Source organism: Osmerus mordax, chromosome 4 (genome assembly GCF_038355195.1).
Source record: "Osmerus mordax isolate fOsmMor3 chromosome 4, fOsmMor3.pri, whole genome shotgun sequence".
Classification (NCBI taxonomy): Eukaryota; Metazoa; Chordata; class Actinopteri; order Osmeriformes; family Osmeridae; genus Osmerus; species Osmerus mordax.
Window position 1 is genome coordinate 21,804,743 of NC_090053.1, and position 25,063 is coordinate 21,829,805.

General features: G+C 45.6%; 4 protein-coding genes across 4 annotated transcripts; 2 read left to right on the top strand and 2 right to left on the bottom strand.

Annotated features, from left to right (window-relative positions):
• Nucleotides 1–4,636, bottom strand: fem1b (fem-1 homolog b). The gene is made up of 2 exons (XM_067235235.1): nt 3,887–4,636; nt 1–3,752 (listed from the first exon to the last, which is right to left on the bottom strand). The coding sequence occupies exons 1-2, from the start codon at nt 4,132–4,134 to the stop codon at nt 2,117–2,119; spliced, it is 1,884 nt and encodes a 627-aa protein (XP_067091336.1). The 5' UTR covers nt 4,135–4,636; the 3' UTR covers nt 1–2,116.
• Nucleotides 4,637–6,572: 1,936 nt separating this feature from the next.
• cln6b (CLN6 transmembrane ER protein b) lies at nt 6,573–12,598 on the top strand. Its single transcript, XM_067235236.1, has 7 exons — nt 6,573–6,619; nt 8,202–8,313; nt 9,091–9,189; nt 9,641–9,829; nt 10,109–10,164; nt 10,365–10,487; nt 12,328–12,598. Exons 1-7 carry the CDS (start codon nt 6,573–6,575, stop codon nt 12,596–12,598), a joined length of 897 nt encoding a protein of 298 aa, XP_067091337.1.
• A 1,775-nt stretch (nt 12,599–14,373) lies between these two features.
• Nucleotides 14,374–20,452, top strand: calml4b (calmodulin-like 4b). The gene is made up of 5 exons (XM_067235101.1): nt 14,374–14,404; nt 14,522–14,552; nt 15,376–15,516; nt 15,761–15,949; nt 19,719–20,452. The coding sequence occupies exons 1-5, from the start codon at nt 14,402–14,404 to the stop codon at nt 19,814–19,816; spliced, it is 462 nt and encodes a 153-aa protein (XP_067091202.1). The 5' UTR covers nt 14,374–14,401; the 3' UTR covers nt 19,817–20,452.
• A 2,099-nt stretch (nt 20,453–22,551) lies between these two features.
• On the bottom strand, nt 22,552–23,801 carry rxfp3.3b (relaxin family peptide receptor 3.3b). Its single transcript, XM_067235298.1, has one exon. The coding sequence runs from the start codon at nt 23,784–23,786 to the stop codon at nt 22,620–22,622; it is 1,167 nt and encodes a 388-aa protein (XP_067091399.1). The 5' UTR covers nt 23,787–23,801; the 3' UTR covers nt 22,552–22,619.
• Nucleotides 23,802–25,063: the final 1,262 nt, after the last annotated feature.

The window sequence follows — 25,063 nt, forward strand, 5'->3', positions numbered from 1 at the left end:
TCATCTGGAAACAGCTTTAATATGACACCAACCAATATTGTTTACAATTTAGACATAAAAAGCAAATGATTTCCCCCCAAAACAACTGTAAACCAATTAAGAGTAACACTGTTAGCTAGTTCATCTTTGGGTTAATTTTGATATAATCAGGCAGCACCGCAAATTTAAAGCTTTTTTCAATAGACATTTCATACTGTTTTCATTAATTCTATAACAAGACACAAGAACATTCTTCGGCCAGTTACAACAGTTACTAAATCCATCAACCCAAGATAAAAAATGAACCCTTCCTTTCCCCTCTTAAAATAAAAGGCCACAAACATTTGTTCTCAGAGCACAGTACATATGAAGGAAAACCAAAATGGACAGAACTCTTTCGATTTAGCTTTTAATCTCAGACCGTTCGATTTGGAACAACACAAAATAATGACGGACGATACAATCTCTGATGAGGACGAAGGACATGTTGGCAAAACAGAATCAGCCCTGAAGTTCAGTCTTCCCCGGCGTCTGGTCGCTGCCATCTCTCTACGTGCTTCCTCACGCCAGGAGACCGGCACACAGAACACCAGCACCGCCCAACATTTAAGGCCACCTCAGGCAACGCAGCCAAATCAAGAAACCCCTCCCATCACACCGGCTTGTCTTCAGCAGGTGAGCAGTTTGAAAGATCTCAGGTGCACATGCGCCAATAAAACAAGACCTGCGACAGTTAAAACAGCCCCATTCAAACCCCCGTCTGACCGGGGCAAAGCCCCCTTCTGACCCGGGCAAAGCCCCGTCTGACCGGGGCAAAGCCCCGTCTGACCGGGGCAAAGCCACATCACTGGCACATCTTTTACCCCATCAGTAAAAGGAATCTAATTTCACATCTAGGTTCAAAGAGGTACATCTTAATAGTTATCAAAATATATTTCCAAACACATCATTTTAAATAAACTTTTAAAAATATTGGTTAGGAAAAAAAGAAAGTATAATAAGTACAAAGTGCTGTCCAGCAGGTATGATAGCATGTTTCTCTTGAGAATACCAGACGTCCTCTTCAGTACCTGTGCTGACCAGAGTCATGTGTAGTGAGTGATGAACATCCAGGACAGAGATCCAGACAGTGGACAGCCCTGCACCAGACACCCACGGCTATCTGAGGGCATGGCTTTGCCAAATGGGATCACAAAGTGGCTTTTAAACTCACATGCACTCGCACACATACACCTTTGACTTTTTCCATGAGGCACCTCATTTGTTTTAGCTTGCTCTGTCTGTAAAACTAACTTTCATTCTCGCTTTCTCTCTCATGCACTCACACACACCAACATGCTCAAACACAAGCAGTCTGTAAAACCACAACAAGCAGGCACACACCATCCTGCAGGCGCACACCATCCTGCAGGCGCACACCATCCTGCAGGCGCAGCAATAAGGCTGAAGACAGTGAGACGACAGTGCTGCTGTCTCAGCTGGACCAGCAGAGCCCACACCCCTGCTGCTGGGAGGACTGTACCAGCAGAGCCCACACCCCTGCTGCTGGGAGGACTGTACCAGCAGAGCCCACACCCCTGCTGCTGGGAGGACTGGACCAGCAGAGCCCACACCCCTGCTGCTGGGAGGACTGGACCAGCAGAGCCCACACCCCTGCTGCTGGGAGGACTGGACCAGCAGAGCCCACACCCCTGCTGCTGGGAGGACTGTACCAGCAGAGCCCACACCCCTGCTGCTGGGAGGACTGGATCTCAGCAGCCTGCTCACTGCGCTTCTTTGGAATACTTGCATTACAGACTCCTCACAGTAAGTTTGTAATATTAGTTCCTACTGATTAGTAAGATAAACACCAGCCAATTAAATCATTTAAACTCCAGTTTGAAAACCACCAGAGACATGGTGGCCCATACCTACTATGAGTGCTGGTTTTTCCACAATGTATACTTACACAATAGACACAAGCAACTGTCATTTATAAAACAAATGCATTTGAAACTGTTCCATCAGTATCACCTTCACCCAGAACCATAGTTTAGATTCGTTAGATAACAATAAAAAACATCATACCAATACAAAGAAATGTGATTAAGAGTATTTTGTGTGGTGTTTCTCTACTGGTTCTGTGTGTGGCAGAGCGTCAGTGGAACTCCACAAACTCCTCCAGGCTGCGTGGGATCTGGTTGTGGTAGGTGATCTGGTGCTGCCTCACCGCGCGGGCCGCAAGACACTTCAGACTCATCTTCATCTGGGTCTTCAGCAGGATCTCCGACACACCTGTGGTGCTCTTATCCAGCGGAGTCTTCTTCTGCTTGTTGGTCATGTCCGTGTGCGCCCCCGCCTCCACCAGGCTGATGATGATAGCGTGCAGTGTCAGGAAGTCGCTGATTGGCCGGTTGTACTGAACAATGATGTGCAGCGGGCTGTTCCCCTCGTTGTCGATGGCGTTGACCTGGGCGCCGCAGTCCAGCAGCAGCTTGGTGACCTGGGCGCTGGGGAAGCTGCACACATCGTTGGTGTGGAAGTCGTCCACGGGCGTGTTGGAGCTGATGGCCAGGTGCAGCAGGGAGCTTCCCTGGCGGGAGCGCGGGTCCAGCTGGATCAGGTTGTAGATCTGCTTGTTGATGCGTCCGCGCTCCTCATCCCCGCATAGCGTCTTGGTGGAGATGCAGACCAGGTAGAGGAAGGTGAACAGGTTGGACTCGTAGCTGTCCATGGTGGCGGGCAGCTCTGCCTCCGGGGCCGTCTCCACGCGTGCCATGCTCCTCCGCACCTCCAGCACACAGCAGCGCAGCACCTGCTCCACTGCCCCCGCCGACACCGCCTCCTTCAGGTGCACCATCTGGGAGAAGACCTGGGCGAAGCGCAGCAGGTCCTTGTGGGTGTTGCGGTTTCCCTTCTGCCTGAGCTGCAGCGCGTGCAGCCACAGTTTGATGCACTGGTCGAACTCCATGTTGTCTGCGTACACGGCGCCGCGGTAGATAATGGGGTGCGACACGTCGATGTTGTCCGAGCCCAGGATGCGCTCGCGCACCATCAGCCCCTCCATGTGCAGTGCGTCGCGGTCCCCCCGGATGGCCTCCAGCTCCTGGGGGGTGGAGCACTCGCCCCGGCCCCCGTACGCCTCCACGGCCGGGCCGGGCTCCTTGGGGATGGGGTTGGCAAGGTCTCGGCAGCGCTCCAGCATGGCCAGGAACAGGTAGTGGTAGGTCTTCAGGATGTCGTAGTTCTCGCGGTCGTTGGCGAAGGACGCCCCCAGCAGCTCCAGCGCCTCGATGCGGCTCCGCGGCTCACAGTCAGCATGCAGCAGCAACAGCTCCACCACGTCCGCCTTGCAGCTCTCAGCCGCCACCTTCAGAGGAGTCATGCCGTGGCCGTTGACCACCATGGCGGCATGGCAACTTACCAGCTCCTTGACGATGTCCAGGTGGCCGGCCTCGGCGGCAAAGTGCAGCGCGGTGGCGCCGCAGTGGGCTTTGGCGTTGGGGTCGGCCCCCTTCGCCAGCAGGAACTGCACCACGTCCGTGTGACCTTTATAGGCTGCGATCATCAGGCAGGTGTTGTCATACTTGTTGGCGATGCCGATGTTGGCGTTGTGATCCACCAGGTAGCGGACGATGTCCAGGCGCCCGTCGAAACAGGCTGCCCTCAGAGGGGTGGAGTTGGTGACGGTGGTGTGGTTCACGTTGGCCAGGTGGGTCACAAGCAGCCGGACTACCTCAAAGTGCCCCGCGCCAGCCGCACACCACAGGGCTGTGGCTCCATCTATCACATACCTGAAGAGAGCACAGCGGCAGAACTGGTCATTCCTGACTCCCCTCCCCCCTTTACGTCAAATCTTAGCATCATGATTACAGTCATGTTTTAATAGTACATACAAGAACACATTATTAGCGAAGTCAAAACTCACCCGTCAAATCTGACTGTTCCCGTCTGTTCAGTGTCTACTTTATAGTGGTCCAGAAGCAGCCGCACAACTTTGTCGTGTCCGTTTCGAGCTGCGATGATGAGAGGAGTGGATCTTTGGCCGGCGAGGTGGGTCACGTAGCCCAGCAGATACCGAGTCTCAGACTCGGAGTGGTTGAGGAGAAGAGCCGCCAGCGTCAAGACGCGACCTTCGCCGGCCGCTTTATAAACGTAGCCAGCCAGCGACTCCATTCAAGCCTGGCAGGTCGCCGAAACCTACTCCTTCGCAAGTGTCGCCGACAAGATGCACTCAACCCGCCTCCCATTAATATACCTAAACTACCTCTAGCGCTCACATGAAAATCTCAGTTCTTTTACAAATGGTTTGGCTTAAAATAATGTTTTCTCAAATTTAAAAGCAGCCAGTGGTGTGTTGTGTAGCAGCTAACTATTGTTTCTTAACTGTGCAATAACTTTTCCAATATAACTTTTGTTTTGGGGGTCCCTTCACCTTGTTGGTAGCTAGCTAGTTGGTTACCGTCGAGCCAACTTCTAGCTCGAGTCAGACAGCTGAAGCTGAACGCCGCTAAGCTAGTGAGCTACCGACGTTCAAAATTGTGTTAGAAAAGTATTATATAAAAAAACAAGATCCCGATCTCTACATTGTTGTTTCCGAACACGTTGAATCCGTTAAAGTGAACTATAAACTATAAAGATTGGTTAGCAGATGCAAATATTTTCAATGTAGGGCCGAGCTAATTTCACCTTTGCTAACCAAACAATTTGCCGGAAGTGATTGTTCGGCTCTCAACTGTCTCCGACTGAAAAGTGGTCCAAACGGAAATGGTCCGTTTTTAGATGTCCGTACCACCCACCCGCACAAAATCTTATAGGACTCAATGGCACACAATAAATGTTGAATACATTTATTTGTTATGATCAGATAGTTCGTCATATGTTGTTTGTAGGATCATTCATCAGAGCAACAACATCCACGAGCCAAAGATAACCCGTTAGCAACAACTAAATTATTACTTTTCTACAGTCTCTCAGACAAATTCCAATCTCATCTCAAGACAGTCCGAGGCACCGGCTTAAAAACCCTTGTTCGCTATGGAGGTGTTTCAAGTGTAAGATCAAAAGGGTATACGGGAATCTCAGGGACCTGCATAGGGCTATACAATTTAGATGCCAATAAAATTTCACCTCACCTGGCTTCTGTTTTATTATCAGTCTTACTTGAGTCTCATGAGTCATTCATCTTCCTACCACCGAATCCCTCGTTCCCTCCCTCTTTTCAACAGTGCCCCTCACTGTCCCCAAACACGAAATGAATAGGCCTACATTAACCGCATTGGTAGGCTAGCACAGTTCTTGGTGCCTAGCTCAATTGTAAAATACTTCATGACGACTTTGACATTTTGGCTTTGACAACAGCGAAATGCAGACAAAATAGCCTTCACTATTCAACAGAGATGTGTTGAATCCACTCACAAGTTGGTTATTTATTTATTGATAGCCTACATTTATTAAGGAATACCAATTAAATCCTGGTAGCCTACGTGCAGTACATAGTTAGTAGGCCTATATGTGTGCGTGTGTTTATATGTGCTAACACTAACCCTTTTCCTTAAATAGTAAATGGACTGCATTTATATAGCGCTTTTCTACCTTAGCGGCACTCAAAGCACTTTACAATGTTTGCCTCTCATTCACCCATAATCACACTCACACATACCGACAGCAGCGAGCTACCATGCAAGCCGCTGGCCTGCCCATTGAGAGCAACTTGGGGATCAGAGTCTTGCCTAAGGATACGTCGGCACATGACCTAGGAGGAGTTGGGGATCGAACCTTGCGATTAACAGACAACCCTCTCTACCCACTGAGCCACAGCCGCCCCAATAGTCCTTACATCTGAGCAACAGGCCCAGGCATTCTGAGTACGTTTTGAAAATCCGTGCTTCGTCTGTATGTCACCGTGGTTTTCCAGCAGTGGCACAACAGTTGAGTGTCAATGGGACTGAGAGCTTTCAATATCGCAGAGTTGTCATCACAGGAAATGTTTAAAAAAAAAGAAAAGCATCTGGATTGGAGATGTATTGTTGCCTAATTCAGAGCTTTATTTTGATACGAGGCCACCTTTGATATAATCAAACTAACAGTATTTTACATAAACCTCGGCTGGTCTGAAGCCCAGCCACTATTCCCCTAAGATAAAAAGGGGGAGGGAGTTAAAAACAGATTATAGATTTATCTGGGTGAAACCTCTCTACATTTCGATTCCCCGTAGGCTAGTGGAGCAATCAGTATTAACCTCACAACTGGTCGCCGGTGTAACAGAAATTTGAGAAACAGTAGCCTACAGCCCACCAGTAATACGGGGAACTAAGAAAATCGCGCGTAGAAGATGGATGGTGAGATGGACTCCGAGTCAGAAAATATAATGTAGTGTCACTGTCATCGCTTAGTTACCGTGGTTGTTCTTCTAGCACATTTTCCCGCCATTATTAGAGTTACATTTCTTACTAGGCATACTGAGTAGGTAGGCTACAGCTATTTAAACTCCTTCTTATTATTTTGTTCATACTTTCTCAAGTTTGAAGGAGGGAAGCTGCCAACTAGGAGTGGACTGGTCGATACGTCGGTGGAATCTTCATGATTCATTCGGAATACAGATGCACTCGTCCATGCGGAAACGTCAGAACTCTGCAATGCAAGCATCTTTTTTGTCTAGGTTTGGAAAAATACAAATTTATCTACTCCAATGGATTTATATAAATAGCCAAACATACATTTAACTGGGCTAGGTTGTATCTTGTTCGTTGTCTTTCCACACTTCCTATACAACAGTGTTTCTGTGTTCCCAGAACTCTGCTTGACAACATCAATCAATACTTGCTCCATAAGTGTCCTTTACTAAATACCCATCATCATAAATTCATTCCCCTCCCCTCCTCTCCCCTGTTCTCATCCCCACTTAAGCACTGCCTTGTACCTGCTGGGATGCTTACAAAAGCAACCTGCCGGCAGAGAAGCGTGTTCTCTGGGGATTTGAGAGACAAATCGGATAAGCTTCAGCTGCCGGTGCCAGCGAGCCAGTCAGGGTTTGGGAGGACAGACGGTTGCTGCCAGGATCAAACACTCTGTCGTCTCCCTAAACCACTGCTGAGGGCAGCATTGGACCTCTTACAGCAGAGCTTGCTCTCTGTGGCTGCAGCGCAGTCTGAACAAGTGATGGCAGAGGTGTGAAGAGTGACCGAGTCATACACAGCAGCTGAAAGAGAGAGAGGGAAAGAGAGAGGGAGACGGAGAGAGGGGGAGAGGGAGGGAAAGAGAGCGGGAGAGAGAGAGAGGGGGAGAGGGAGAGAGAGGGGGGGGAGAGAAAGAGGGGGAGAGGGAGGGAAAGAGAGAGGGAGACGGAGAGAAGGGGAGAGGGAGGGAAAGAGAGAGGGAGACGGAGAGAAGGGTAGAGGGAGGGAAAGAGAGAGGGAGACGGAGAGAAGGGGAGAGGGAGGGAAAGAGAGAGGGAGACGGAGAGAAGGGGAGAGGGAGGGAAAGAGAGAGGGAGACGGAGAGAAGGGGAGAGAGAGAGGGGGAGAGAGAGAGGGGGGGAGAGAGAGAAAGAGGGGGAGAGAGAAAGAGGGGGAGAGAGAGAGGGGGAGAGAAAGAGAGGGGAGACAGAGAGAGTGGGGGAGAATGGTAGAGAGAGGGGGAGAGCGAGAGAGGGAGATAGAGAGGGAGAGAAAGTAAGGGGAGAGAAAGAGAGAGGGGCGGGAGAGATAGGGGGGGAGAGAGGGCTTTATCATCTGCATTTGCGGTTCAGAGTCTAATGTTTTTGTTGTTGTCTTCTGACCATGTTAATGTTAGTCAGGCAGGACAGATGGGATTAACTGGCAACAGATGGCTGGAGGAGTGAAGGAGTCTAACACGCTCTCTGCCAGCACAGAAACCATCAATGCATTATTCCCCCCATGCTCTTTACATCATGGGCTGTACTTTGAACTTGAACTCGGAATTCTAAGGGCATGGTCCCACTATATGACTGTGGGACCATGCCCTCATGGTCCCACAGTGTACAATCAACAGGAATGGGAGCGCACTGGTTGATCTATGGCCTGTATTTTTTTATCAGGGAGTATAAAGTAAAATACATATGCCTGATTGGAAGTCAAAAACTCATCACTCAATACCACTATCAACCTTAACCAGCGCTGCCTATGCTCTAATGACATAAATGACCTTTTGTTGTGATACTGTTTCTGTGCTGAGTGAGCAGATGTGCTGATGTGCTGCTGTGTTTCCTGTCGTCCGTCCAGGCGCGGGTGCAGGGATCTGGAGAGCTCTCTGCCCAGACACTTCCACCTGGACCTGTGGCTCTGCTTCACACTGCAGAACTGGCTGCTGGACGTAGGGAGGCCTGTGGTCACGGTGGGCAGGCTGCAGGCAACCTCTGACCCCCCCTCACCCCTCTGACCCTTCCAACACCTCAGCACGGGGGCCTGGGAGCCACTGTCCTCTTTTTAGCATGGCTCCTTAGCATGGCTCCTTAGCATGGCTCCTTAGCATGGCTCCTTAACATGGCTCCTTTGCATGGCTCCTTAGCATGGCTCCTTAACATGACTCCTTAGCATGGCTCCTTAACATGACTCCTTAGCATGGCTCCTTAACATGGCTCCTTTGCATGGCTCCTTAGCATGGCTCCTTAGCATGGCTCCTTAGCATGGCTCCTTAACATGACTCCTTAACATGACTCCTTAACATGACTCCTTAACATGACTCCTTAGCATGGCTCCTTAACATGGCTCCTTAGCATGGCTCCTTAGCATGGCTCCTTAACATGGCTCCTTTGCATGACTCCTTTGCATGGCTCCTTAGCATGGCTCCTTAGCATGGCTCCTTTATTTACATTTAGTCATGTAGCAGACGCTCTTATCCAGAGCGACTTACAGTAAGTACAGGGACATTCCCCCTGAGGCAAGTAGGGTGAAGTGCCTTGAAGGCTTACCGCTCAGCCATCTGACTCCCTCCCTCTCTTCAGCCGAACAGTTTGTGTAGTTGTGCAGCTGCATTGACAGTTAGATAACTTGTGTTTTCTGTATTATCATGTTATGGCCATCATACCTTAATGTTGAAAGGTTTACTGCATTGGAAGCCTAAGTGTGGCATTGGTGTGTTCAGAGTATCTCTTCCCCCCTGACATTTCAGCTTCTCCTCCCAGTTGAATGGTTCCCCCTGAACAGGCCCAGTGCTGGAGATTATTTCCACATGGCTTATAATATCATCACTCCCTTCCTGCTCCTCAAGGTAACTATTACAAGGCTAACAAAATGTTCAAAGCAAGAGAATATTAATATGGGGTGCAGCTTGTGCCCAGGTTGATATGCTGTTATATTGTTCACCCATACAGAAACAATACTTATAGTATGTGTTCAGTTTACACATATTTTTAAGACGTAATTTATTTTCTTATTGTGAGAGCCACACCAACCCTTCAGATACAGCTTTGCTCCAGTCACTTCCCTGATTTAGGACATTCGAAGAGTCATATTCCAGCTCCTCTCTATCTTGCCATTTAAGAAAAGGTCAGCTGTGTAGCAGTTTAATTGAACACTTGGCATGTCTGACGTAAACTGTTCACTATGGACTGGAGAGAGCTGGGAGAGCACTGACAAACATGGAGAGAGTGCTGAGAGGTTGAAGTGGTGAAAAGAGAAGCAAGACAATAGGTCTGAGGTGGTCTGCCTGTTTGTCTCAGCTGATCGAGCGCAGCCCCAGGACCCTACCCTGCGCAGCTGTCTACCTGTGCATCAGCACCTTCGTCATGGGCGCCAGCCTGCACCTGGTGGGGGACTCCGTCCTCCAGCGCCTGCTGCTGGGTGGATACCAGCTCCACCTGCCAGTCCGGGAGAACCCCATCATCAGGAACCTGAAACCGGCCTCTCTGGTATCACCCACCTGTTGATGTCATCTCTATAGCTGCCATACTGTGGAGGAGTAGATGTCAAGGAGTGTGAAAGTGATAAATATCATACCAGCTATTCTACATGGCTATATGTCAGTAGCACTTTGAGAGTCAGTTGTTGTTGGAAGTAAGATATGCTGCATGCCTTACTACACTGTGTCACAAGGGTTTTTGCAGTCTTTTGCTTTGTCACTGTTCTAATCCAAGTTTTAAAAAGTGGTTTCACATGCATGCTTTGTGTTTGTACTTGTACATTCACAGATAGAGTCATTTGAACTTCTGTATTATTACAATGAAAATCTCGGCCATTCGATGTGGTAAGAAAGAAGAGACTATCGTGCCCTTTTGATTTGTAGTATCTTTATTGTTCCCACTAATGATGAAAATGTAATTAACAGCGTCCATTAAAACAGCAGATTATCTTAAATTATAAATCCCTGTTTTGTTTTATAGAACTCCAATTCAGAAATATCCTCGTCAAGAAAATAAACATGAACATGTTCTTTCTTTTGTGCAGGTTCGTTCCCTTGTTCCTCATCCTCTTCCTCTACTTCACCGGCTGTTTCACCCTAGCCAGCGAGGAGAGGGGGATGCCGGCTGCGGCCTGGGTCATGCTCCCTCTCAGCGCGCTCTACTACTGGTCCGTTTCTCAAACCCTTTTGATCTCATGCCTTACACATCTTGTTAAACCAGTGTGTTTATTTATTTTTTACCCCACTGAGCCAAAACAATGATCTAGACCTGTGTGCAAGGTGCTGGCGTGGGGGAGCTGTGTGCTTGGGCCCCTTCAGGTGTGTGTGGGGTTTTACTGCTTCAGGTGTGTGTGGTGTTTTACTGCTTTAGGTGTGTGTGGTGTTTTACTGCTTCAGGTGTGTGTGGTGTTTTACTGCTTCAGGTGTGTGTGGTGTTTTACTGCTTTAGGTGTGTGTGGTGTTTTACTGCTTCAGGTGTGTGTGGTGTTTTACTGCTTCAGGTGTGTGTGGTGTTTTACTGCTTCAGGTGTGTGTGGTGTTTTACTGCTTTAGGTGTGTGTGGTGTTTTACTGCTTCAGGTGTGTGTGGTGTTTTACTGCTTCAGGTGTGTGTGGTGTTTTACTGCTTTAGGTGTGTGTGGTGTTTTACTGCTTTAGGTGTGTGTGGTGTTTTACTGCTTCAGGTGTGTGTGGTGTTTTACTGCTTCAGGTGTGTGTGGTGTTTTACTGCTTCAGGTGTGTGTGGTGTTTTACTGCTTTAGGTGTCTGTGGTGTTTTACTGCTTCAGGTGTGTGTGGTGTTTTACTGTTTCAGGTGTGTGTGGTGTTTTACTGCTTCAGGTGTGTGTGGTGTTTTACTGCTTCAGGTGTGTGTGGTGTTTTACTGCTTCAGGTGTGTGTGGTGTTTTACTGCTTCAGGTGTGTGTGGTGTTTTACTGCTTTAGGTGTGTGTGGTGTTTTACTGCTTCAGGTGTGTGTGGTGTTTTACTGCTTCAGGTGTGTGTGGTGTTTTACTGCTTTAGGTGTGTGTGGTGTTTTACTGCTTCAGGTGTGTGTGGTGTTTTACTGCTTCAGGTGTGTGTGGTGTTTTACTGCTTCAGGTGTGTGTGGTGTTTTACTGCTTCAGGTGTGTGTGGTGTTTTACTGCTTCAGGTGTGTGTGGTGTTTTACTGCTTCAGGTGTGTGTGGTGTTTTACTGCTTTAGGTGTGTGTGGTGTTTTACTGCTTTAGGTGTGTGTGGTGTTTTACTGCTTCAGGTGTGTGTGGTGTTTTACTGCTTCAGGTGTGTGTGGTGTTTTACTGCTTCAGGTGTGTGTGGTGTTTTACTGCTTCAGGTGTCTGTGGTGTTTTACTGCTTCAGGTGTGTGTGGTGTTTTACTGTTTCAGGTGTGTGTGGTGTTTTACTGCTTCAGGTGTGTGTGGTGTTTTACTGCTTCAGGTGTGTGTGGTGTTTTACTGCTTCAGGTGTGTGTGGTGTTTTACTGCTTCAGGTGTGTGTGGTGTTTTACTGCTTCAGGTGTGTGTGGTGTTTTACTGCTTCAGGTGTGTGTGGTGTTTTACTGTAGAATGATTCAGTCCCTCAGGCCAACCCTGTGGCTGTAGAATAATTTATAAACTTTGTATCAAGAAGATTGCACAGGTGGTGCACGGTAATTACTTTCTCAGGTCTCCCTAAAGTCATAAATGAAACAATGGAAGACATATTGAACAAGGTATCCCACTGAGGTGTTGGACAAAAAGTTCAATCAAAGGCTTGAGTTTTCTATGAAACCTTTATTTACCTTTCTAGTGTTAGCTTGTGATAGGCGTATTAGATTTGGGAAAGAGGTTAAAAATACCAAGTCTTCACTAGATTCATTATTGTTCCCTCTGGAATGAACTCTGGGCTTTGTTTACATCCTGCTCCCCTCTCCATCCCTCCGTGATGAGACTTTGTAAGCTACAGGTTGAGATGCAGACTCAAGAAGAGAAGCAAACAGAAGTCTGTTATCCCCTGTCTCCTGCCCCAGGTACCTGATCACCCAGGGCCAGATCTTCATCCTCTTCATCTTCACCTTCTTTGCCATGACCGCCACGGTGATGCACCAGAAACAGAAGGGCTTGGTTCCAGACAGCAACGGCCTCTTCCTCCTCTCCAGCTTCTCCGTGGCTCTGGGGCTAGTGGCCGTCTGGGTGGCCTGCCTGTGGAGCGACCAGGCCCTGAGGAAGAAGCACCCTGGAGTGATCTATGTCCCTGAGCCCTGGGCCTTCTACAGCCTCCACATCAGACAGCAGCACTAGTTATCCCTCCTACAGCCTCCACACCAGACAGCAGCACTAGTTATCCCTCCTACAGCCTCCACACCAGACAGCAGCAGTAGTTATCCCTTCTACAGCCTCCACACCAGACAGCAGCACTAGTTATCCCTCCTACAGCCTCCACACCAGACAGCAGCACTAGTTATCCCTTCTACAGCCTCCACACCAGACAGCAGCACTAGTTATCCCTCTTACAGCCTCCACACCAGACAGCAGCACTAGTTATCCCTCCTACAGCCTCCACACCAGACAGCAGCACTAGTTATCCCTTCTACAGCCTCCACACCAGACAGCAGCACTAGTTATCCCTCTTACAGCCTCCACACCAGACAGCAGCACTAGTTATCCCTCTTACAGCCTTCACACCAGACAGCAGCAGTTATCCCTCCTACAGCCTCCACACCAGACAGCAGCACTAGTTATCCCTCCTACAGCCTCCACACCAGACAGCAGCACTAGTTATCCCTCCTACAGCCTCCACACCAGACAGCAGCACTAGTTATCCCTCCTACAGCCTCCACACCAGACAGCAGCACTAGCAGGGAGGACAGGTCCAGAGCCCATGTGTCGGTGCTGCAGTGTTCACAGCACATATCTGTGTGTTCATGATGATAGGAGTGGACCCACATACACACATATTATATTTAACAAGTAAACTGAAGACTCCTGGGGTTGAACGAACACTGTGACTGTTGCTGTGTTGGTGCTCTGGCAGGAGGAGGAGAGAGAGGAGAACTGGCAAGAGGATTACTCTGTCAGAGCTGTAGCTTTCCCCACACGCCTGGGGGATGTGTGGATGCTGCTCTCTGACGGCACCCGCTGGTTTAGGACTGGACTGTTTTGACGTGTGTACATGTTTGGTATGCATCAACATGTGTACTGTATCAACGGGTATCTATGCAATTATCTTGTAGTTGATCATGTAATTGGATGTTATTTATGTAAAAGATTCATGTAGTTTCTTACATTTAGTCATTTAGCAGACGCTCTTATCACATCTTATATTCTTCCTCTTCTCACATTATGGAATAATGCGTTTCTTTTGTTCAGGGGCACCTATTGATGAAAATTAATCTCAGACTAATTATTTTGCAGAGGGATGTAGACAACCTTGTTAAGCTGAATGTGAGGGAGTGGTAGCTTTGGGGGGCTGTGAAGATAGTTTGTATGTGATGACGGAAGTCCTCCAAGACACATGTATACTCTCCAGTACTCTGGGTCAGTCAGGGTGAGTCTTCTGGTATTTATTCAACACTTATATTAAGTTTTTTTATTCATTAAACCATCTAATCTTTTATTATCATGTGTCACTGTGGAGGATGACTTAGAGGGGGACGGTTGATGAGGATGTTCCAAGATTTTTGAAATATTAAACCTTCCTGCTTTCAGATATCTCTATTTGGCCTATATATTAATTGACCCATCTTATTAAATATATGCACACCCTAACAGACATTTCAAATTAATCGAAGGCTTATTATCCACTCCAATAACACTAGAAAGGTACAATAACCTTTTATATTATAATCACATATAAAATTAAGAAATAGTAGAGCTGAAAGACAAATGTGTGGATGTGAGATCAAGATTGATAGTCATCAACTTTAGTCTCACATTCAGCACCTAAGACTAAGTTCTCATTAAGTTCAGGGATGGTGGATGGTGGACACGTAGTGTCCGTAATGGTGTACCTATTCATGGTAACGCGCAGTATCAATTTCGTAAACTTCAAAATAAAAGTAGTGCATACGCTGGCAAAGACGGAAGCATTGAGCACTGACCACAATGGTAAGTAGGCCTACGTTTGGTGAATTATCTGTGACAAGTTATAATATTTTACATAGGTTATTGTGGATATTAATATGCCATTCCTTCGTTTGAAAATGTTCTCTTACTTTGTTCCAGGCAAAGTTCCTGACGCACGATCAGATAAATGGTAAATTGACTCTTTCTGCGCCGCAGATACACTATACGCAAAGCAGGATACAGTATAATTTATTTAACATGTGCGAAATTAATCTTGAACTATTGAGGGTTATTCCCTGGTGAAATAATGCACTGTGTGGACTATAGCCTTAACCAATGTATAATGGTCCCACATCAAATCAAACCGGTGTTGAACTCCTAATAATTACGCACAGCAACCTTCCGTATATAGACATAATTTGAAGGTTATTTGCCAAATAATCAATCAATTACATGGACATTCGCAGTACACGGAGCAAGAATTGCTCAGAATTGAGTAAAGTAATAGCCTGTTGAAGCGAGACGTTGATCGTCTGTGACACGTATTCAGCTTAATTAATTTTCCGTTTGCCTGCACACGTTACAAAGACTCTTTGTGCTTTGTTCCCAGAGGCCGCATAAAGCTTCACTTTTTATTCATAACTGTTTGCAAGAAAATGTCTTTGTGTATAAAGTGCAGCTCTTCAACGTTACATTGTCAGGTGGGGCCTGCTTTCAGACTAGTAGCTTAGTTCTCAAAGGCAACTGATGGAAGATATTCATGAATTAAGTCACTAATCAATAAAGTGTTCTGTGGCGGATCATGCTTCACTTTGATTGGGTGAGTGCGCTGAGACCACACAACTTGGTCGGCCTACTCTAATCCCTCATGCACTGTGGGCAAAGACTGTTTTTGAGGGAAAGTACCACCAAGTTCAGTATACTTTTAGTACACAATTTGTATTATCCTCCCCTACTGCTCAACACACAGTAGCCCTGGCTTGTAAATCTTGACTGCAGACTCTCTCCCACAGAGTTCAAGGAATGCTTCTCACTGTATGATAAAAAGCACAAGGGTAAAATCGAAGCGAAAGACCTGATCACAGTTATGCGCTGCCTAGGAGCCTGTCCAACCTTCACTGAGATAGACAGACACCTGCAGAGCCATATGATAGGTGAGATACTTTTCTGTCTGTCAGGAAAATTTCATTTATCTTCGTTATTAAACTTTGTTACTTCAAAGACTGCACTGAATGTATTACTTCACAAACAGTTTGCTAATGCTTTGGTTGAAGTACTTTTCCCCCCCATGCACATCATGTCTCATAATTCAATATATCAATATATCATGTCTTGGTATGTATCATATATGAGTATGTTACACATTGTTGACACATTTGCTTGTTCCTCTGGTGCCAGACAAGGCTGGGGAGCTAGACTTTTCCACGTTCCTCAGCATCATGCACCGGCAGCACCAGCAGGAGCAGCCCTGCCAGGAGATCCTGGAGGCCATGAAGATGACAGACAAGCAGAGGAGAGGCTTCATCCTGGCGCCAGAGCTGAGGGCCAAGCTCACCGGGCTGGGGGAGAAACTCACTGACCGGGAGGGTGAGGACCTCTACCTCCACAACACACTATCATGAGGATCACTACCTCCACAACACACTATCATGAGGATCACTACCTCCACAACACACTATCATGAGGACCTCTACCTCCACAACACACTATCATGAGGATCACTACCTCCACAACACACTATCATGAGGATCACTACCTCAACAACACACTATCATGAGGATCTCTACCTCCACAACACACTATCATGAGGATCACTACCTCCACAACACACTATCATGAGGATCACTACCTCAACAACACACTATCATGAGGATGTCTACCTCCACAACACACTATCATGAGGATCACTACCTCCACAACACACTATCATGAGGATCTCTACCTCCACAACACACTATCATGAGGATCACTACCTCCACAACACACTATCATGAGGATCACTACCTCAACAACACACTATCATGAGGACCTCTACCTCCACAACACACTATCATGAGGATCACTACCTCCACAACACACTATCATGAGGATCTCTACCTCCACAACACACTATCATGAGGATCTCTACCTCCACAACACACTATCATGAGGATCTGTACCTCCAAAACACACTATCATGAGGATCTGTACCTCCAAAACACACTATCATGAGGATCTCTACCTCCACAACACACTATCATGAAGATCTGTACCTCCAAAACACACTATCATGAGGATCACTACCTCCACAACACACTATCATGAGGATCTCTACCTCCACAACACACTATCATGAGGATCACTACCTCCACAACACACTATCATGAGGATCACTACCTCAACAACACACTATCATGAGGATCTCTACCTCCACAACACACTATCATGAGGATCACTACCTCCACAACACACTATCATGAGGATCTCTACCTCCACAACACACTATCATGAGGACCTCTACCTCCACAACACACTATCATGAGGATCACTACCTCCACAACACACTATCATGAGGATCTCTACCTCCACAACACACTATCATGAGGATCTCTACCTCCACAACACACTATCATGAGGATCTGTACCTCCAAAACACACTATCATGAGGATCTGTACCTCAAAAAAAAACACTATCATGAGGATCTCTACCTCCACAACACACTATCATGAAGATCTGTACCTCCAAAACACACTATCATGAGGATCACTACCTCCACAACACACTATCATGAGGATCTCTACCTCCACAACACACTATCATGAGGATCACTACCTCCACAACACACTATCATGAGGATCACTACCTCCACAACACACTATCATGAGAATCTCTACCTCCACAACACACTATCATGAGGATCACTACCTCCACAACACACTATCATGAGGATCACTACCTCCACAACACCCTATCATGAGGATCTGTACCTCCACAACACATTATCATGAGTATCCGTTTTGTGATAGTAATAATAATAGTAATAAATATAGCTGCAAGCAGCAATGCGGGTTATTCCGCAAAATATTATAAAAATGTACATTGTAGAAGATCAAGAGTTGAACAACAAGAGAGCAAAATTACTTCATGTTTGGCAAACAACAACAGGCTGAATGGAGATTCGAACTCAAAGTTCAGGTCAAAGACTGTGGCTGGATTTGAACCTGTGACTTTGCACTTTACAGTACACTGTCTCAGCCCATTGAGCTATTCTCAGTGCTGGATATTGTCATGTTCAGTTACTGTATGAAAAAGTAAGCTGTTTCTCCTGTGGTAAGTGTTGTTAGATTCAGCCAAGGTTGAAACAGCTCTAATTCAATGATCTTTTGACATACCAAGGTGAAATTGTTTATGGTACTTCAGAGTGATGTCATCTTGAACCCTATTAGGTTTGAAAAACCATCAGTCAAAATTATAATGGATTTATTAACACAAAGATATTGAGGGAATGTGGACATTTACACAAATACACCCCTATCAGCCATTTTGTATTGCATTTCTTATTCCATTTCACCCCATATAAATACATGTATTCTACACATCTGTAACACATTTCAAATCGATTGGATCTATGGTTCATGAGGAGTCAGGTGGCTGAGCGGTTAGGGAATCGGGCGAGTAATCTGAAGGTTGCCAGTTCGATTCCCGGCCGTGCAAAATGACGTTGTGTCCTTGGGCAAGGCACTTCACCCTACTTACCTCGGGGGGAATGTCCCTGTACTTACTGTAAGTCGCTCTGGATAAGAGTGTCTGCTAAATGACTAAATGTAAATGAGGAGAATGGTTTTGAAGGTTGTACCAAATTTGCAGTACAGCAAAATCTATCATGGGGGACCTTATGGGATCTTGAGGCATTTTTGTTCCCCATGAGAAATAAGGCAAGTATGCCAATTTCCAGGCATTTTGGAGTAATGGTGCACAGGGGAAATTACGTAGACTTTGGGCGTGGATTATAGCGCCACCTATGGGCGTACGTGGGCCATTATCGGTCTTGGAGAAGTGACATTTTACATTTAGTCATTTAGCAGAGGCTCTTATCCAGAGCGACTTACAGTAAGTACAGGGACATTCCCCCGAGGCAAGTAGTACCTTGCCCAAGGACACAATGTCAATTGGCACGGCCAGGAATCGAACTGGCAACCTTCTGATTACTAGCCCGCTTCCCTAACTGCTCAGCCACCTGACTCCCTATGAGTGAATGACCTGTTGTATCATTGGGCCAAATTTGGGAAAAAATCGGGCCAAGGACTTTTACTAACAAAAACAATAGGTTCCCTCCTACCGGAGGAATCCTAATTAAAGCTGGTGTAGGCAAGTGTTGCGAAGATAGCTATTTGAGCTTCTATTCCAAATGATTTAAACCATAATATCCCACCTTCTCCCTTCAAAGTAACTAGACCTGTCACCTTAGTTTCATGTGTCTGGTATTTTTTGCATTTTTGACACAGAATTGTATTTAAATCCATGATTTAGTAACTGTTCAAGTCATGTATTGTTTATTCTGGCTTTAATTCAAAGGAAACCCCAGGCAACACTTATGGTGCATTAACTACCATTAAACCTCATAGCAACACCTCTAGTGACAACATTGTTAAATGGGGACTGCTTATTGTTTCAAACCTTGCAACTTGACAAATGTCCTGAAGCCATATTCAGTGATGACGTCACCCCCAGTGACACAGGGCCTCTCGCAAACTAACGAGGTGAGGAAGAGAGATGCTCCCTGTTTCAGTGCTGTTTCTGAGGGTGACTGAAGAAACCAAGTTTATACGTATTTATCAGTCAGCTGGGTGAGGAGAGAGTAACACCAGACTAGAAATACGACTCGAGGATCATGAACAGATAACCGTATGCTGCAGTGTCTCTGAAACACAGGTCAGAGAGATTATTTTATTTTACTTATAAAAAGATAAGAAACTCCAGCTGCTGTACAGAACAGCAGGCAGATGTATACTAAAGGCAGTCCTAGTAGATTGTGTGATGTTTGGGTCAGACAGCTTTCTTCCCAGTACAGGACAGGAGGAACACACACTGGGTAGAAAATGACATATCTCTGTCTATATAACAAGAGCCCATATCAATATAATAAAATGAAGAAACTATGGATATTACAATGTTGGTTTTTGAGAAGATATACGGCAAGATTTAATATGCTAATTAGGATTGATCTATGCCAATTATGCCACATACCTTATAGTCTCAGAATCCACCTTTACAACTTAGATGATTTTGTTGTAAAACTGTAGAGTGACGTTATCAATCAGCTAGGTCACATACAGTATATTGACTTGACTGACAGCCCTTTCTGCCTGTCCGCAGTGGACGACCTGCTAAAGGAGGCGGGTGTCGGAGCTGATGGGCGAATCAACTATGAGGAGTTTGCCAAGGCAGTGACCCGACCATCAGCAAAGTATTGACCGAGAGACAGGCAGGACAAACCTCAGGTCTCTACTGAAGACAGACTGTGTGCTAACCGGGTAGAATTGTCTGTGTTAAAGTATATATTTAAGAAAAGACTTGCATGGTAAACATAATACTTTTGTGCCTGGTTTAAACTAAAACCATTTATAAATGTTTATGATGTACAACTAGAAAACATACAGTATCTGTTTCACAGATATTCATAAAGGGACTATGTTGTTTGGATTTTAACTATGTAATTATTTTTAGCACAAGTTCCTATGATCACATCACCTCCCTTTAAGAGGCACCTTAATGACTAACTCATCTGTTAACACAGGCTGTCAACACCTCAGAGTACACATAAATCTTGCTTCGGGGGGAATGTCCCTGTACTTACTGTAAGTCGCTCTGCATAAGAGCGTCTGCTAAATGACTAAATGTAAATATATCTGCTTTAGTTCCTGTTTGTCATGTTTCTAGGGCTTGCATTGCCATCTGGTGTCTCACCATGTGCACTGCAGGTATACCAGTCCCACACCTTCACAGGTTTTGTAACAGATGAAGAGAGCCTCGTGCCTGGAGAGAATCAGAATCAGAATGGGATTTATTCGCCATGAAAGTTTGCACAGACAAGGAATTTGCTTTGGCAGGAAGGTGCATACAATAAACATATACCTAAAATTTAAATATGTGGACTAACTATACTAAGGGTACATAAACTAGCAGTACTAAGTGGGATTAGAATATAATTAAATATACAATAAAATAAAATATAAGTTGCCGTAAATTACAATATAAAAATACAAATATTACAAAAAATACAAATGTACAAGATACCATGTTGTAATGCAGTGCAAAAAGCAGTGTGTTTTAAGCAAGAAACAGTGTGTTTTAAGCAAGAAAAGTGTGTTTTAAGCAAGAAGAGGTCTGATATCCCTCAAGCATTCCAACTAAACTTATGAAAAAGGGACAGTCATGGAGTAATATAGAAGATTTTGTTTGCCCTAGTCTTACATATTTCTTTCATTTGTATATTTCATCTTACGATTTGTAATATAAATATGACCCTTTGACCCCCAACAATTCATTATTACTAGCAGGCTGTCTGAGATTTAGAGAGTTCCATCCACACCACAGCTTTGGGACATCTGGATATTGAGATCAGAGCAGTGTTTAAATAAATAATTTTGTGTTTTAACTGAGGTCCGAAACTCTGATACCTCATGGGCAGCGACTGCCCTGATTAGCAGCATAGCAGAACAACAAGAGCCCCTGGAGTCATGCACACGCTGCTCTGGGGGCTGTTATGTTTATTAACTCTGGCTTTGTCAGGATGGAGTCATGCACACGCTGCTGCTGGGGGCTGTTATGTTTATTAACTCTGGCTTTGTCAGGATGCTAATGTGTAGGGTGAACTGTCAAGCCACAAAATATAGTTTTTTGTTGATACAATTACTGTAATTATATACTGAACTAATTGTATTTATTGTGATGCACTGGATTATCATTCTGCTGTCAATGTCGGAGATAGTTAGACCTGTTATTTTACTGTATCAGCTAGAAATATTCAGAAAAACACATTCCTTGAAAGAAAACGACTTATTTAAACAAGACCAATTCATGGTCTAAAGATACATTATTGTCTGTTAGACGAGAAATTGGCTTAAGGCGTTCAAGCTTAATTTCCAATGTTCAATGACTACATTGATTACACCACAATTTCTCCACGATTTATCTCATTTTCTTGTCAAGCATAAGAGGTTTCAGATGAACGATTGTTTGCCTTACTAGCCCATGGCATGTTCCTGCACTTGTGGTAGTGTGTCCACGGCATGTATTGGTAGTGTGTACACGGCATGTATTGCACAGATGAAATTGTATAATCTACGTGTAATAGACATTACCTAATAAATGTCCACTGACCCTTTCGAGCTGTCACGTGTATTGGTAGACTAAGTGATTACAGTGATTCCTTTATTTGCATGTTTGCGCGTGAATATCCATGGTAGAGATACACAGGAGCAGGTAGTCTACAACGCATCACAGCGTATTGTATTGAGTCATAAAAGCAAACGCAATCCTGGAAATTATTTTATTCACCCCTTGCTCTTGGCAGTTTTTACATTCGTTTACACAATATTTGTTTCACAGGCACCTGTCACATAAAATGTAAAAAACATGAACGTCACAAATGTTTACGAATGTTTCATGAAGAGGCCTAAATCAGTTTAATACTTACAACATTCAACGTGTTTTTTTTTAGCTCAATTGCACAACCATAAGTGTGGTTTTGCGGTGTTTAGTCGCAGTGAGTGCGTGATCAACAATGTGTTAATGTCCTTGCACGTGTACAGCCACAACTACGCAAAGCACTGAATGTGATTAGAATAGAATACTGTGAATATGTAAAGAATTTCACAGGAACATTAGGCCTACGGTCGAAGTGGCCATTAAAAATACAGCCCCCCCAAAACACGTATAGCCTTAAAACACACTTGGGCGTGGACTTAAACAACATCTTATCATAATTCTTCTCATGAAAGGTAACTGAAGATTTTTTGAAATTTCGTTTTACTCGAGCCAAAGTATGACAACTACACGCTGCGAAGAAGCTTAAGCATACAGTAGAACGGTCAGGAAACAGCGCGGCAAAGCGCGGCGCATGTGTCCTTTGCGCAATTTGGCACAGGTGTCATTTGATCACATTAAAAACAAAAAAGTTCGAGAAAGTGTAGTTTGGTACCCTAGTACACGTGATCATCGAAAGTCCTTTGCATTGTAAATAATCCCAGTCCGTTTTCTGCGCGCCAAATCAAGTTACCTACGGAGCTGGTTGACCACGGAAGATTCACATGGTCCGTTTTCAATGGATAGTTGACACTGGTCGGTTTCCATGACATTCAAAGGGATAACTATCTGGGTATCATCTTGGTCCATTTTAAGAGTTCCAGAAAACGGCCGCACTTGACAGGAGTTTGACATCACCGGTGAAGACATTCGCCAAAATAAATCCTTCAGCATTTTTCTGAACTCTCTTCGCATAAGGCAGTACAACACTGGGTTCAAGCAGCTGTTGGCATGCGCAAGGCAAACCGTCACAGAGAAAACATATGTGTGAACAATATAATACGACTTGTCCCAATTAACAACATTGAATTTCACCAAAACGCCCCAGAATGTAATAGCATGATTTGGCATCCAGCACAAAAAAAAGGAAAGGACAACAATGGTTACAGATTTAGTGACTCTAGACCTCCTTTTTATGTGGTTGTTGTTCATGCTCCTTAAACGAACGAACCGGAGAAGCAGTAAATAGCAAACTGAGACAATGAACATAGGAAAAACGAAGGCAACGAGGATTTTCTGTAAGTGGTACAGAGCCAACCAGTAATGGCCTTCTGGAAATCTGAGAAGGCATAGTTTTTCACCAGCGACGTTTGTCACTGTGGAGAATATAGCAGTTGGCGCGGTGGCCACGGTGGCCGAGACCCAGAGCACTGCGCTCACCCATCTCACCGAGCAGTATCTGTTCCGCGTGCGGTCTTTCAGAGCCGAGGCAACAGACCAGTAGCGAGTAACACTCATAGCAGTCAGAAAGAACACGCTTGCGTACATGTTCATAACAGTGACTGAGGAAATTATCTTACACATTGCATTTCCAAATGGCCAGCTAAAGTCCATGGCTGTGTCCACCGCCCAAAAAGGCAAGGTCAGGACGAACTGGAAGTCTGTCATGGCCAGGTTAAGTATGAAAAAGTTGATCGTGGACCTCTTCCTTCCTCGTCTCACTTTCATCAAGAAAAAGACCAGTAGATTTCCAACCAAACCTGCAGCGCACACAACAGAATACACTATGGAAATCATGATGCGTAAAGTTGGACTACCGTCCGCGGGAATATCTATGTCCTCCAAACTGCTGAAACGATCCGGGATCATACCCGATCGGTTGTATAAGCTGCCTGTATGGTTCCACAAATCCGCCATCCTCTCCGTTAACAAGACAATCCCGGGTGCCTTCACCAGCATTAATCTGTGTGCCGGTTATGGCTGTGAGCCATATCACCTATTACGCTCCTGACGGTAAAGACAGTCGGAAATACTCAGATGTACAACATAACAGTAAAGCAGTAAATGTTTTTCATAAGTACTCAACATCTGTAGAGAAGTCTGCATCTTTACGCTTTGTTGTTCATCGTGCGCTCTGGCGGCGCTCCACTGGCTTTTTAAATGCAGTGTCTCTTTCAAGGCGCCTCCCCAGACGAGAGGATTGGTTGATTCTATTTTGACTGACGTGCATGATAAAAATGAGCGATGACCGCAAGACTTGCCCATTCCACAGCAGTTAATGAGGAAACGAAATGTTACCTCATATGTTGTAATTCATGCAATTGTGGTATGTTTGTGTGTCATTAAAACATAAAAATTGATAGCAAAAATTCCTAATTTTTAAATAGCCCATTGTTTATCATGCTATTTATGAAGTTTTGGTTCATTATAATTTTGAAGCGTCTAGTGGCTATGCTTCTGTTATTGGTCAGCAATCTGGTTAATACAATGTATTCTCCATGTATTGAAGATTTGGTGCCGTGTTCAATTTGGAAGAACAGTTCTGAGGAAAAATGATGTCAAGTACAGTTAGCAGACACATCTCCATCCAGGACGTGGCTGAAGGGTCAGCAGACACATCTCCATCCAGGACGTGGCTGAAGGGTCAGCAGACACATCTCCATCCAGGACGTGGCTGAAGGGTCAGCAGACACATCTCCATCCAGGACGTGGCTGAAGGGCCCAGCAGAGACATCTCCATCCAGGACGTGGCTGAAGGGTCAGCAGAGACATCTCCATCCAGGACGTGGCTGAAGGGCCCAGCAGAGACATCTCCATCCAGGACGTGGCTGAAGGGTCAGCAGACACATCTCCATCCAGGACGTGGCTGAAGGGTCAGCAGACACATCTCCATCCAGGACGTGGCTGAAGGTCCAGCAGAGACATCTCCATCCAGGACGTGGCTGATGGGTCAGCAGACACATCTCCATCCAGGACGTGGCTGAAGGGTCAGCAGACACATCTCCATCCAGGACGTGGCTGAAGGGTCAGCAGACACATCTCCATCCAGGACGTGGCTGAAGGGTCAGCAGAGACATCTCCATCCAGGACGTGGCTGAAGGGTCAGCAGAGACATCTCCATCCAGGACGTGGCTGAAGGGTCAGCAGACACATCTCCATCCAGGACGTGGCTGAAGGTCCAGCAGAGACATCTC